The sequence below is a fragment of the Coregonus clupeaformis genome, unplaced genomic scaffold, assembly GCF_020615455.1.
Source record: "Coregonus clupeaformis isolate EN_2021a unplaced genomic scaffold, ASM2061545v1 scaf0780, whole genome shotgun sequence".
In the NCBI taxonomy this organism is placed as follows: Eukaryota; Metazoa; Chordata; class Actinopteri; order Salmoniformes; family Salmonidae; genus Coregonus; species Coregonus clupeaformis.
This window is the reverse complement of record NW_025534235.1, coordinates 152,732-165,432: the sequence shown is the minus strand read 5'-3', so window position 1 is coordinate 165,432 and position 12,701 is coordinate 152,732. Positions and strand designations below refer to the sequence as shown.

General features: G+C 40.4%; 1 protein-coding gene across 3 annotated transcripts in view; it reads right to left on the bottom strand.

Annotated features, from left to right (window-relative positions):
* The window catches only part of LOC121530709 (BMP-2-inducible protein kinase), a 110,036-nt gene that overhangs the window by 21,888 nt on the left and 75,447 nt on the right, over positions 1-12,701 (bottom strand). For all 3 annotated transcript variants that reach the window (XM_041835873.2, XM_041835876.2, XM_041835874.2), the window contains exons 8-13: positions 6,031-6,134; positions 5,845-5,924; positions 5,465-5,697; positions 4,638-4,804; positions 3,942-4,076; positions 46-320 (exon numbers count right to left, since the gene is read on the bottom strand). In XM_041835873.2, coding sequence (XP_041691807.2) covers positions 46-320; positions 3,942-4,076; positions 4,638-4,804; positions 5,465-5,697; positions 5,845-5,924; positions 6,031-6,134 — 994 coding nt within the window. The remainder of the gene's footprint in view (positions 1-45; positions 321-3,941; positions 4,077-4,637; positions 4,805-5,464; positions 5,698-5,844; positions 5,925-6,030; positions 6,135-12,701) is intronic.

Genomic DNA, 12,701 nt, shown 5'->3' with positions numbered 1-12,701 from the left:
CTGGTGTTAGTGTATATAGAGCCTCAACAAGGGGAAGGGTGTTACCTGGTGTTAGTGTATGGAGCCTCAACAGGGGAAGGTGTCACATTTCCAACCCCAGCCCCAACTGCAGGCCCAGCCACGACCACAGGGCTGACCCCAGACCCAGCCGAGATAAAAGAGCCCAAAGGAAGCTGGAACTCTAGCGGGGAGGTCACATTGGGCTGCTGGGTGGGATGCTGTTGATGCTGTTGTAGCTGTTGCTGTTGCTGGAGTTGCTGTTGTTGTAGTTGATGTTGCTGCTGCTGCTGCTGTGCAAAGGCCTGTTGGTACTGGTGCATCTGACAGGGGAGGGGAACGAGGTAACAGTGATGTCATGGTGACTATGACAGAGACATGACTACAGACGCCGAATGAATCTGGGATGGACAGGAGAAGACATTAGGACTCGTTGACAGAGTGATGGTGTTAAGAGACTTATGTTAAAAGGTTGATTATGGCTTGACGGCTACGAAACGCAACATGTATGGAGAAGTGGTATTTCCTAGAGTGAGTACAACGGACGAGAGAGAGAGAGCCTGATTTCCTCTCTGTGTAATTGCTTCATATGTCACGATTTAACACAGACACAGCGAACCGGTGGAGCTTACCCCACCCCCCCTCCCCCTCCCTCCTCCTCCTCCTCTCCCCTGATGACTGTGTGGACGGAGCAGATTGCTGCTGAAATTAAAACAGATGGTAACCGATGGTAACCGTTCGGTGGAAAACAAGCTAAAAATGACTCCGCCTTTACAGTGTGTATTTGGATGACTGGTGTTTGCGATGGTTGTCACCGAGAGTAACGTAATTATGAGTGGTAGGGGATTGTTGGATGATGTCATTGCCCTGCACCCCATACGATTGGTAGACAGGTCTGTTCAGGCGATAGGTGCCAGTGAGTGTTTGGAGAAGGAATTTTAAAAAGGCGGCAGTTTTGGGGATATATTTCACAAGCCAGCTGTTTCCGGCGTCCTGTCACACTGTGCGTGTTCTTGCACGCCTAAACAAGACAGTTTTGCTTCCCTCTACAGAACGTTATCTCGGCTATGTACAGCATTCAATACAGTTTCAGTCAGGTTCATGTATCGCTTATCGACTGTCGTTTCTGCAGCAAATAAAACCAGGGGAGGATTCAGTGTGTGGTCATCCATCTTTCTTTTCTTTTTGTACCCTGCAGTGCAATTTACTGGATTATGTCTGAACTACAGCGCTTACCTGTTCCTGGGCCTGTTGTTAATGTTACATGGCTGAGTAGTGGGTCTGTTCCTGGGTCTGTTCCTGGGCCTGTTGTTAATGTTACATGGCTGAGTGTGAGTGTGTGCGTGTCTAACTATGGCTGAGCGGTATTTTGTATTTCCCCTCACTCTCCTATCCCCCCTCCCCCCACTCTCCTATCCCCCCTCCCCCCACTCTCCTATCCCCCTCCCCCCACTCTCCTATCCCCCCTCCCCCCACTCTCCTATCCCCCCCTCCCCACTCTCCTATCCCCCTCCCCCCACTCTCCTATCCCCCCTCCCCCACTCTCCTATCCCCCCTCCCCCCACTCTCCTATCCCCCCCCTCCCCCCACTCTCCTATCCCCCCTCCCCCCACTCTCCTCTCCCACCCCCCCACTCTACCCCCTCCCCCCACTCTCATTCCCCCCTCCCCCACTCTCCTCTCCCTCCCACTCCCCCCACTCCCCCCACTCTATCCCCCTCCCCCACTCTATCCCCCCTCCCCCACTCTCCTATCCCCCCTCCCCCACTCTCCTCTCCCACCCCCTCCCCCACTCTATTCCCACTCTCCCACCCCCCTCCCCCACTCTATTCCCACTCTCCTATCCCCCTCCCCCACTCTACTATCCCGAACCTCCCCCCACTCTCCTATCCCGAACCTCCCCCCACTCTCCTATCCCCCCCCTCCCCCACTCTCCTATCCCCCTCCCCCACTCTCCTCTCCCACCCCCCCCTCCCCCCCACTCTATTCCCACTCTCCTATCCCCCCTCCCCCACTCTACTATCCCGAACCTCCCCCCACTCTACTATCCCGAACCTCCCCCCACTCTCCTATCCCGAACCTCCCCCCACTCTCCTATCCCCCCTCCCCCACTCTCCTCTCCCACTCTCCTCTCCCACCCCCTCCCCCCCACTCTATCCCCTCTCCCCCACTCTCCTATCACCCTCCCCCCACTCTCCTATCCCCCTCCCCCACTCTACTATCCCGAACCTCCCCCCACTCTACTACCCCGAACCTCCCCCCACTCTACTACCCCTCTCCCCCCACTCTACTACCCCCTCCCCCACTCTACTATCCCCCCTCCCCCCACTCTACTATCCCCCCTCTATTATCCTCCTCCCCACTCTATCCCCCCTCCCCCCACTCTACTACCCCCCTCCCCCCACTCTACTATCCCCTCCCCCCACTCTACTATCCCCCTCCCCCCACTCTACTATCCCCCTCCCCCACTCTACTATCCCCCCTCCCCCACTCTACTACCCCCCTCCCCCACTCTACTATCCCCCTCCCCCCACTCTACTATCCCCCACTCTACTATCCCCCCCCACTCTACTATCCCCCCTCCCCCACTCTACTACCCGAACCTCCCCCCACTCTACTACCCCGAACCTCCCCCACTCTACTACCCCTCTCCCCCACTCTACTATCCCCCCTCCCCCACTCTACTATCCCCCCTCCCCCCACTCTACTATCCCCCCTCCCCCCACTCTACTATCCCCCTCTATTATCCTCCTCCCCACTCTATCCCCCTCCCCCCACTCTACTACCCCCTCCCCCACTCTACTATCCCCCCTCCCCCCACTCTACTATCCCCCCTCCCCCACTCTACTATCCCCCTCCCCACTCTCCTATCCCCTCCCTCACTCTCCCACCCCCCTCCCCCACTCTATCCCCCCTCCCCCCACTCTCCTATCCCTCTCCCCCCCTCTATTATCCTCCTCCCCACTCTATCCCCCCTCCCCCACTCTACTACCCCCCCTCCCCCCACTCTACTATCCCCCCTCCCCCCACTCTACTATCCCCCCTCCCCCACTCTACTATCCCCCCTCCCCCCACTCTCCTATCCCCCTCCCCCACTCTACTATCCTCTCCATCCCGAACCTCCCCCACTCTACTATCCCGAACCTCCCTATTTGTACCATTTCTTCCGATATTGCCCTACAAATAAATACTTTACCCAAGAGTATAATATTTCCAGTGGTTTTTCAGATCCCCTAATAACACAGTTTGCCGGGCCATCTGAACCCTGATATGACATAAAAACCATTCCTGGACCTGGACTCCACAATCGAGCCACCGATTGGACAGTACCAGAAAATATATTCTATTGACTCTGACTGTTCAATGCCCCATATATTGACCATTCTGGATCTGCCTTATCTGGAGGATGACATTGAAATTGTAGCCAACTCCGTATGACTTTAAACAGGGATCCATTGTCAATCCACCAAAAATGGAAGGTTTTAAATTAGCAAAAAGGCAAAGAGCCCACTCTCAAAACACAGGCTGGACCTCTCTTATTAGCTTGCTAGAAAACCAGTTTGGATTTAGATAAAATGTCAGTACAATGGAGGCTTTAAGAGAGGTTTAATTAATGCCTTAATATTTAATTGTTTTAACCCTCCAAACGTTATATATAAATATGCTTGTTAAACTTTCTGGTTTGCCATTCCAAAGAAAGTGAAATATTTTTTTTTCTGCATGATTTGAAAAAGGATTCTCATGGAGTCGGTAGAACCATGACTTAAATATTTAAACATGCGAAATCACTTGAGAATTAAAAATCAGGCTAATCTTCCTGTAAATGGATAGGTGTATCCCTCTCCACGGTTTCAAGATCACTCAACTTTTTCCGGGATATGTACACCAAAGCACATCGACATTCACCATCCGCCCATTTAAAAATCATCTGCCTGTGTGTCTTACCATGGCTGCATACTGGGCCTGAGCCTGGGCTTGTTGTTGCTGATACATGGGCTGCATCATCATCTGTTGTTGGAGAAGGGCCTGTTGCTGAAGGGCCTGCTGGTGAAGGGCCTGCTGGTGAAGAGCCTGCTGGTACTGAGAGGAGAGAGGTAGACCATGTTAGTTTCTCTCTACATTAAAGATTACATCTTAGATTGCTATAAGATTATTTATAGACTGATTGACGGGTAGATCTTTACGTACATTCCCTAACAACCAGCCAATCTGTTACCTATCAGATTAGACTAGTTGTGCATGGATCAGGGTTGTGTTCAATAGGAAGGAAGTAGTGGTTGGAACAGGGTTGTGTTCAATAGGAAGGAAGTAGTGGTTGGAACAGGGTTGTGTTCAATAGGAAGGAAGTAGTGGTTGGAACAGGGTTGTGTTCAATAGGAAGGAAAGAGTTGAGCAGGGTTGTGTTCAATAGGGAGGAAAGCGTTTTGAAATTGGGAGGTACTAACTCAATTTGTCCAAAAAAGGACACGGTTCTTCGTTTTGAGTTGCAAAACTTTTTGCTATGGTGTGCCTTACTGAACACATCCCTGTGTTGTTCTCACTAGACACGGAACAGGAAGCAAACAGGAAGGTACCACCTGAAGTTAAATATACACAACACTGATTCCCTGGTGTCAGACAGTGAAGGTAACTCAGTAGTACCTGGAGGTATTGGAGCTGCTGTGGATGGACAGGATGGAGTTGTTGTTGTTGTTGTTGTTGATGGAGTTGTTGTTGCAGACGCAGGTCTCCAGGTTGCAGCTGTTGGAGGACCCGGTTGGCTATCTGAGGCTGTGGAGCAACCGGCTGGCTGTTACCAGGTGTTGGAGCTGGGGGAGGGGGGGGAGGGAGGAGGGGGGGAGGGGAGGAGGAGGAAGAGGAGAGGAGAGAGGAGAGGAGAGGAGAGGAGAGAGGAGAGGAGAGGAGAGAGAGGAAGAGGAGAGGAGAGGAGAGGAGAGGGAGGAGAGGAGAGGAGAGGAGAGGAGAGGAGAGGAGAGGAGAGGAGAGAGGAGAGGAGAGGAGAGGAGAGGAGAGGAGAGAGGAGAGGAGAGGAGAGGAGAGGAGAGGAGAGGAGAGGAGAGGAGAGGAGGAGGAGAGGAGGAGAGAGAGAGGAGAGGAGAGGAGAGGAGAGGAGAGGAGAGGAGGAGGAGAGGAGGGAGAGGAGAGGAGGAGAGGAGAGGAGAGGAGAGGAGAGGAGAGGAGAGGAGAGGAGAGGAGAGGATTTATTGTCCATTTTGTGAGAATGTGTCTTCTGCTTATGCAAACCCCCCCCCAAATATACACACAAGTTGAGATGCACAGGGTCAGCCACAGAGCAATGCCCCTAGGGGGATAGCCGCTTAGGGGTTCAGTGTCTTTTATTTAGGGGGTAGATCAGCTTTAATATTGCAGATAGATTGTAACTTCCATCAATGTAATAGGGGTTCAGTGTCTTGCTCAAGGGCACAATGGCAGATAAACACACACACACAGTACTTTTGTACTCTCACCTTTCTGCCCATTGCTGACAGCTGTAGGGGTGATGGGCGTGGCAGCGGTGGGCGTGGCAGCGGCGGGCGTGACAGCGGCGGGCGTGACAGCGGCGGGCGTGACAGCGGCAGGCACTGCTATAGGGGTGACAGCTGTGTTGGCTACAGGGATGGGCAGCACGTTACTGTTGGCAGCCTTGGGCCTCTGTCTCGGAGCGATGGAAGTTGCTGTCGGGCCCGCGGACTCTGTGATTCTGGAATGGTAGGGGAACAACAAGAACAGTGGAAACTTCATTTTACCTTTATTTATACATTCTCATTGATTTTTAAATCTATTTTGCAAGAGAGACCCGACTCGTATGTTCCACATATATCCCCACAGCAGTGACATGTGACTGTACCTGGCTTTCGTCTTGCTCTTCCTAGCAACAACCTCGCTAGCTGTCAGTGGCTCAGGAAGTGACGTGGGGAGAGGGGAGCTCTGCAGAGGGGCCGATACAACCATGAGCGTTGCTGGATACACACCACTGATCTTTCATTTCACTTACTACAAATACATCTGTCACAATGAATGAACACTGACTTACAAAGAGATTTGGCACTGGACACTCCTTTCCAGCTAACTTGAAGGCAAAGTAGGAGACTTGATAGATATCTGGTCTCTTCTCATGGTCAGGCTCAAGCATATATCCTGGAGAAGAGGGGACACAGTTTAATATATCCTGAAGAGGGGACATATAGTTTAATATATCCTGGAAAAGAGGGGACATATAGTTTAATATATTATGGAGAAGAGGGGACATATAGTTTAATATATTATGGAGAAGAGGGGACATATAGTTTAATATATTATGGAGAAGAGGAGACATATAGTTTAATATATTATGGAGAAGAGGGGACATATAGTTTAATATATTATGGAGAAGAGGAGTCATATAGTTTAATATATTATGGAGAAGAGGGAGTCATATAGTTTAATATATTATGGAGAAGAGGGGACATATAGTTTAATATATTATGGAGAAGAGGGAGACATATAGTTTAATATATCATGGAGAAGAGGGGACATATAGTTTAATATATTATGGAGAAGAGGAACATATAGTTTAATATATTATGGAGAGGGGACATATAGTTTAATATATTATGGAGAAGAGGGGACATATAGTTTAATATATTATGGAGAAGAGGGGACATATAGTTTAATATATTATGGAGAAGAGGGGACATATAGTTTAATATATTCTGGAAAGAGGGGACATATGGTTTAATATATTATGGAGAAGAGGATACATATAGTTTAATATATTATGGAGAAGAGGAGACATATGGTTTAATATATTATGGAGAAGAGGGGACATATAGTTTAATATATTATGGAGAAGAGACATATAGTTTAATATATTATGGAGAAGAGGAGACATATAGTTTAATATATTATGGAGAAGAGGGGACATATGGTTTAATATATTATGGAGAAGAGGGGACATATAGTTTAATATATTATGGAGAAGAGGAGACATATGGTTTAATATATTATGGAGAAGAGGGGACATATAGTTTAATATATTATGGAGAAGAGGACATATAGTTTAATATATTATGGAGAAGAGGGAGACATATAGTTTAATATATTATGGAGAAGAGGGGACATATGGTTTAATATATTATGGAGAAGAGGGGACATATAGTTTAATATATTATGGAGAAGAGGGGACATATAGTTTAATATATTATGGAGAAGAGGGGACATATAGTTTAATATATTATGGAGAAGAGGGGACATATAGTTTAATATATCCTGGAAAAGAGGGGGACATATAGTTTAATATATTATGGAGAAGAGGGGACATATAGTTTAATATATTATGGAGAAGAGGAGACATATAGTTTAATATATTATGGAGAAGAGGGGACATATAGTTTAATATATTATGGAGAAGAGGGGACATATAGTTTAATATATCCTGGAAAAGAGGGGACATATGGTTTAATATATTATGGAGAAGAGGATACATATAGTTTAATATATTATGGAGAAGAGGAGACATATAGTTTAATATATTATGGAGAAGAGGGGACATATAGTTTAATATATTATGGAGAAGAGGGGACATATAGTTTAATATATCCTGGAAAAGAGGGGACATATGGTTTAATATATTATGGAGAAGAGGATACATATAGTTTAATATATTATGGAGAAGAGGAGACATATAGTTTAATATATTATGGAGAAGAGGAGACATATAGTTTAATATATTATGGAGAAGAGACATATAGTTTAATATATTATGGAGAAGAGGAGTCATATAGTTTAATATATTATGGAGAAGAGGAGTCATATAGTTTAATATATTATGGAGAAGAGGGGACATATAGTTTAATATATTATGGAGAAGAGGAGTCATATAGTTTAATATATTATGGAGAAGAGGGGACATATAGTTTAATATATTATGGAGAAGAGGAGTCATATAGTTTAATATATTATGGAGAAGAGGGGACATATAGTTTAATATATTATGGAGAAGAGGAGTCATATAGTTTAATATATTATGGAGAAGAGGGGACATATAGTTTAATATATTATGGAGAAGAGGGGACATATAGTTTAATATATTATGGAGAAGAGGATACATATAGTTTAATATATTATGGAGAAGAGGGGACATATAGTTTAATATATTATGGAGAAGAGGAGTCATATAGTTTAATATATTATGGAGAAGAGGATACATATAGTTTAATATATTATGGAGAAGAGACATATAGTTTAATATATTATGGAGAAGAGGAGTCATATAGTTTAATATATTATGGAGAAGAGACATATAGTTTAATATATTATGGAGAAGAGGAGTCATATAGTTTAATATATTATGGAGAAGAGACATATAGTTTAATATATTATGGAGAAGAGGAGTCATATAGTTTAATATATTATGGAGAAGAGGGGACATATAGTTTAATATATTATGGAGAAGAGGAGTCATATAGTTTAATATATTATGGAGAAGAGGAGACATATAGTTTAATATATTATGGAGAAGAGGGGACATATAGTTTAATATATTATGGAGAAGAGGATACATATAGTTTAATATATTATGGAGAAGAGGGGACATATAGTTTAATATATTATGGAGAAGAGGAGTCATATAGTTTAATATATTATGGAGAAGAGGGGACATATAGTTTAATATATTATGGAGAAGAGGAGTCATATAGTTTAATATATCCTGAAGAGGAGACATATAGTTTAATATATTATGGAGAAGAGGGGACATATAGTTTAATATATTATGGAGAAGAGGGGACATATAGTTTAATATATTATGGAGAAGAGGAGACATATAGTTTAATATATTATGGAGAAGAGGAGACATATAGTTTAATATATTATGGAGAAGAGGGGACATATAGTTTAATATATTATGGAGAAGAGGAGACATATGGTTTAATATATTATGGAGAAGAGGAGACATATAGTTTAATATATTATGGAGAAGAGGAGACATATAGTTTAATATATTATGGAGAAGAGGAGACATATAGTTTAATATATTATGGAGAAGAGGAGACATATAGTTTAATATATTATGGAGAAGAGGAGACATATAGTTTAATATATTATGGAGAAGAGGGGACATATAGTTTAATATATTATGGAGAAGAGGAGACATATAGTTTAATATATTATGGAGAAGAGGGGACATATAGTTTAATATATTATGGAGAAGAGGGGACATATAGTTTAATATATTATGGAGAAGAGGGGACATATAGTTTAATATATTATGGAGAAGAGGGGACATATAGTTTAATATATTATGGAGAAGAGGAGACATATAGTTTAATATATTATGGAGAAGAGGAGACATATAGTTTAATATATCCTGGAAAAGAGGGGACATATGGTTTAATATATTATGGAGAAGAGGAGACATATAGTTTAATATATTATGGAGAGGAGACATATAGTTTAATATATTATGGAGAAGAGGGGACATATAGTTTAATATATCCTGGAAAAGAGGGGACATATGGTTTAATATATTATGGAGAAGAGGAGACATATAGTTTAATATATCCTGGAAAAGAGGGGACATATGGTTTAATATATTATGGAGAAGAGGAGACATATAGTTTAATATATTATGGAGAAGAGGAGACATATAGTTTAATATATTATGGAGAGGAGACATATAGTTTAATATATTATGGAGAAGAGGGGACATATAGTTTAATATATTATGGAGAAGAGGGGACATATAGTTTAATATATTATGGAGAAGAGGGGACATATAGTTTAATATATTATGGAGAAGAGGGGACATATAGTTTAATATATTATGGAGAAGAGGGGACATATAGTTTAATATATTATGGAGAAGAGGTGACATATAGTTTAATATATTATGGAGAAGAGGGGACATATAGTTTAATATATTATGGAGAAGAGGGGACATATAGTTTAATATATTATGGAGAAGAGGGGACATATAGTTTAATATATTATGGAGAAGAGGGGACATATAGTTTAATATATTATGGAGAGGAGACATATAGTTTAATATATTATGGAGAAGAGGGGACATATAGTTTAATATATTATGGAGAAGAGGAGACATATAGTTTAATATATTATGGAGAAGAGGAGACATATAGTTTAATATATTATGGAGAGGAGACATATAGTTTAATATATTATGGAGAGGAGACATATAGTTTAATATATTATGGAGAAGAGGGGACATATAGTTTAATATATTATGGAGAAGAGGGGACATATAGTTTAATATATTATGGAGAAGAGGAGACATATAGTTTAATATATTATGGAGAAGAGGAGTCATATAGTTTAATATATTATGGAGAAGAGGGGACATATAGTTTAATATATTATGGAGAAGAGACATATAGTTTAATATATTATGGAGAAGAGGGGACATATAGTTTAATATATTATGGAGAAGAGGAGACATATAGTTTAATATATTATGGAGAAGAGGAGACATATAGTTTAATATATTATGGAGAAGAGGGGACATATAGTTTAATATATTATGGAGAAGAGGAGACATATGGTTTAATATATTATGGAGAAGAGGGGACATATAGTTTAATATATTATGGAGAAGAGGAGACATATAGTTTAATATATTATGGAGAAGAGGAGACATATAGTTTAATATATTATGGAGAAGAGGGGACATATAGTTTAATATATTATGGAGAAGAGGGGACATATAGTTTAATATATTATGGAGAAGAGGGGACATATAGTTTAATATATTATGGAGAAGAGGGGACATATAGTTTAATATATTATGGAGAGGAGACATATAGTTTAATATATTATGGAGAAGAGGGACATATAGTTTAATATATTATGGAGAAGAGGAGACATATAGTTTAATATATTATGGAGAAGAGGAGACATATAGTTTAATATATTATGGAGAAGAGGGGACATATAGTTTAATATATTATGGAGAAGAGGAGACATATAGTTTAATATATTATGGAGAAGAGGAGACATATAGTTTAATATATTATGGAGAAGAGGGGACATATAGTTTAATATATTATGGAGAAGAGGGGACATATAGTTTAATATATTATGGAGAAGAGGGGACATATAGTTTAATATATTATGGAGAAGAGGGGACATATAGTTTAATATATTATGGAGAAGAGGGGACATATAGTTTAATATATTATGGAGAAGAGGAGACATATAGTTTAATATATTATGGAGAAGAGGAGACATATAGTTTAATATATTATGGAGAAGAGGAGACATATAGTTTAATATATTATGGAGAAGAGGATACATATAGTTTAATATATTATGGAGAAGAGGGGACATATAGTTTAATATATTATGGAGAAGAGGGGACATATAGTTTAATATATTATGGAGAAGAGGGACATATAGTTTAATATATTATGGAGAAGAGGAGACATATAGTTTAATATATTATGGAGAAGAGGGGACATATAGTTTAATATATTATGGAGAAGAGGGGACATATAGTTTAATATATTATGGAGAAGAGGAGACATATAGTTTAATATATTATGGAGAAGAGGGAGACATATAGTTTAATATATTATGGAGAAGAGGGGACATATAGTTTAATATATTATGGAGAAGAGGGACATATAGTTTAATATATTATGGAGAAGAGGGGACATATAGTTTAATATATTATGGAGAAGAGGGGACATATAGTTTAATATATTATGGAGAAGAGGGGACATATAGTTTAATATATTATGGAGAAGAGGAGACATATAGTTTAATATATTATGGAGAAGAGGAGACATATAGTTTAATATATTATGGAGAAGAGGAGACATATAGTTTAATATATTATGGAGAAGAGGGGACATATAGTTTAATATATTATGGAGAAGAGGAGACATATAGTTTAATATATTATGGAGAAGAGGGGACATATAGTTTAATATATTATGGAGAAGAGGGGACATATAGTTTAATATATTATGGAGAAGAGGAGACATATAGTTTAATATATTATGGAGAAGAGGGGACATATAGTTTAATATATTATGGAGAAGAGGGGACATATAGTTTAATATATTATGGAGAAGAGGAGACATATAGTTTAATATATTATGGAGAAGAGGAGTCATATAGTTTAATATATTATGGAGAAGAGGAGACATATAGTTTAATATATTATGGAGAAGAGGAGACATATAGTTTAATATATTATGGAGAAGAGGGGACATATAGTTTAATATATTATGGAGAAGAGGAGTCATATAGTTTAATATATTATGGAGAGGAGACATATAGTTTAATATATTATGGAGAAGAGGGGACATATAGTTTAATATATTATGGAGAAGAGGATACATATAGTTTAATATATTATGGAGAAGAGGAGACATATAGTTTAATATATCCTGGAGAAGAGGAGACATATAGTTTAATATATTATGGAGAAGAGGGGACATATAGTTTAATATATTATGGAGAAGAGGAGACATATAGTTTAATATATTATGGAGAAGAGGAGTCATATAGTTTAATATATTATGGAGAGGAGACATATAGTTTAATATATTATGGAGAAGAGGGGACATATAGTTTAATATATTATGGAGAAGAGGATACATATAGTTTAATATATTATGGAGAAGAGGAGACATATAGTTTAATATATCCTGGAGAAGAGGAGACATATAGTTTAATATATTATGGAGAAGAGGGGACATATAG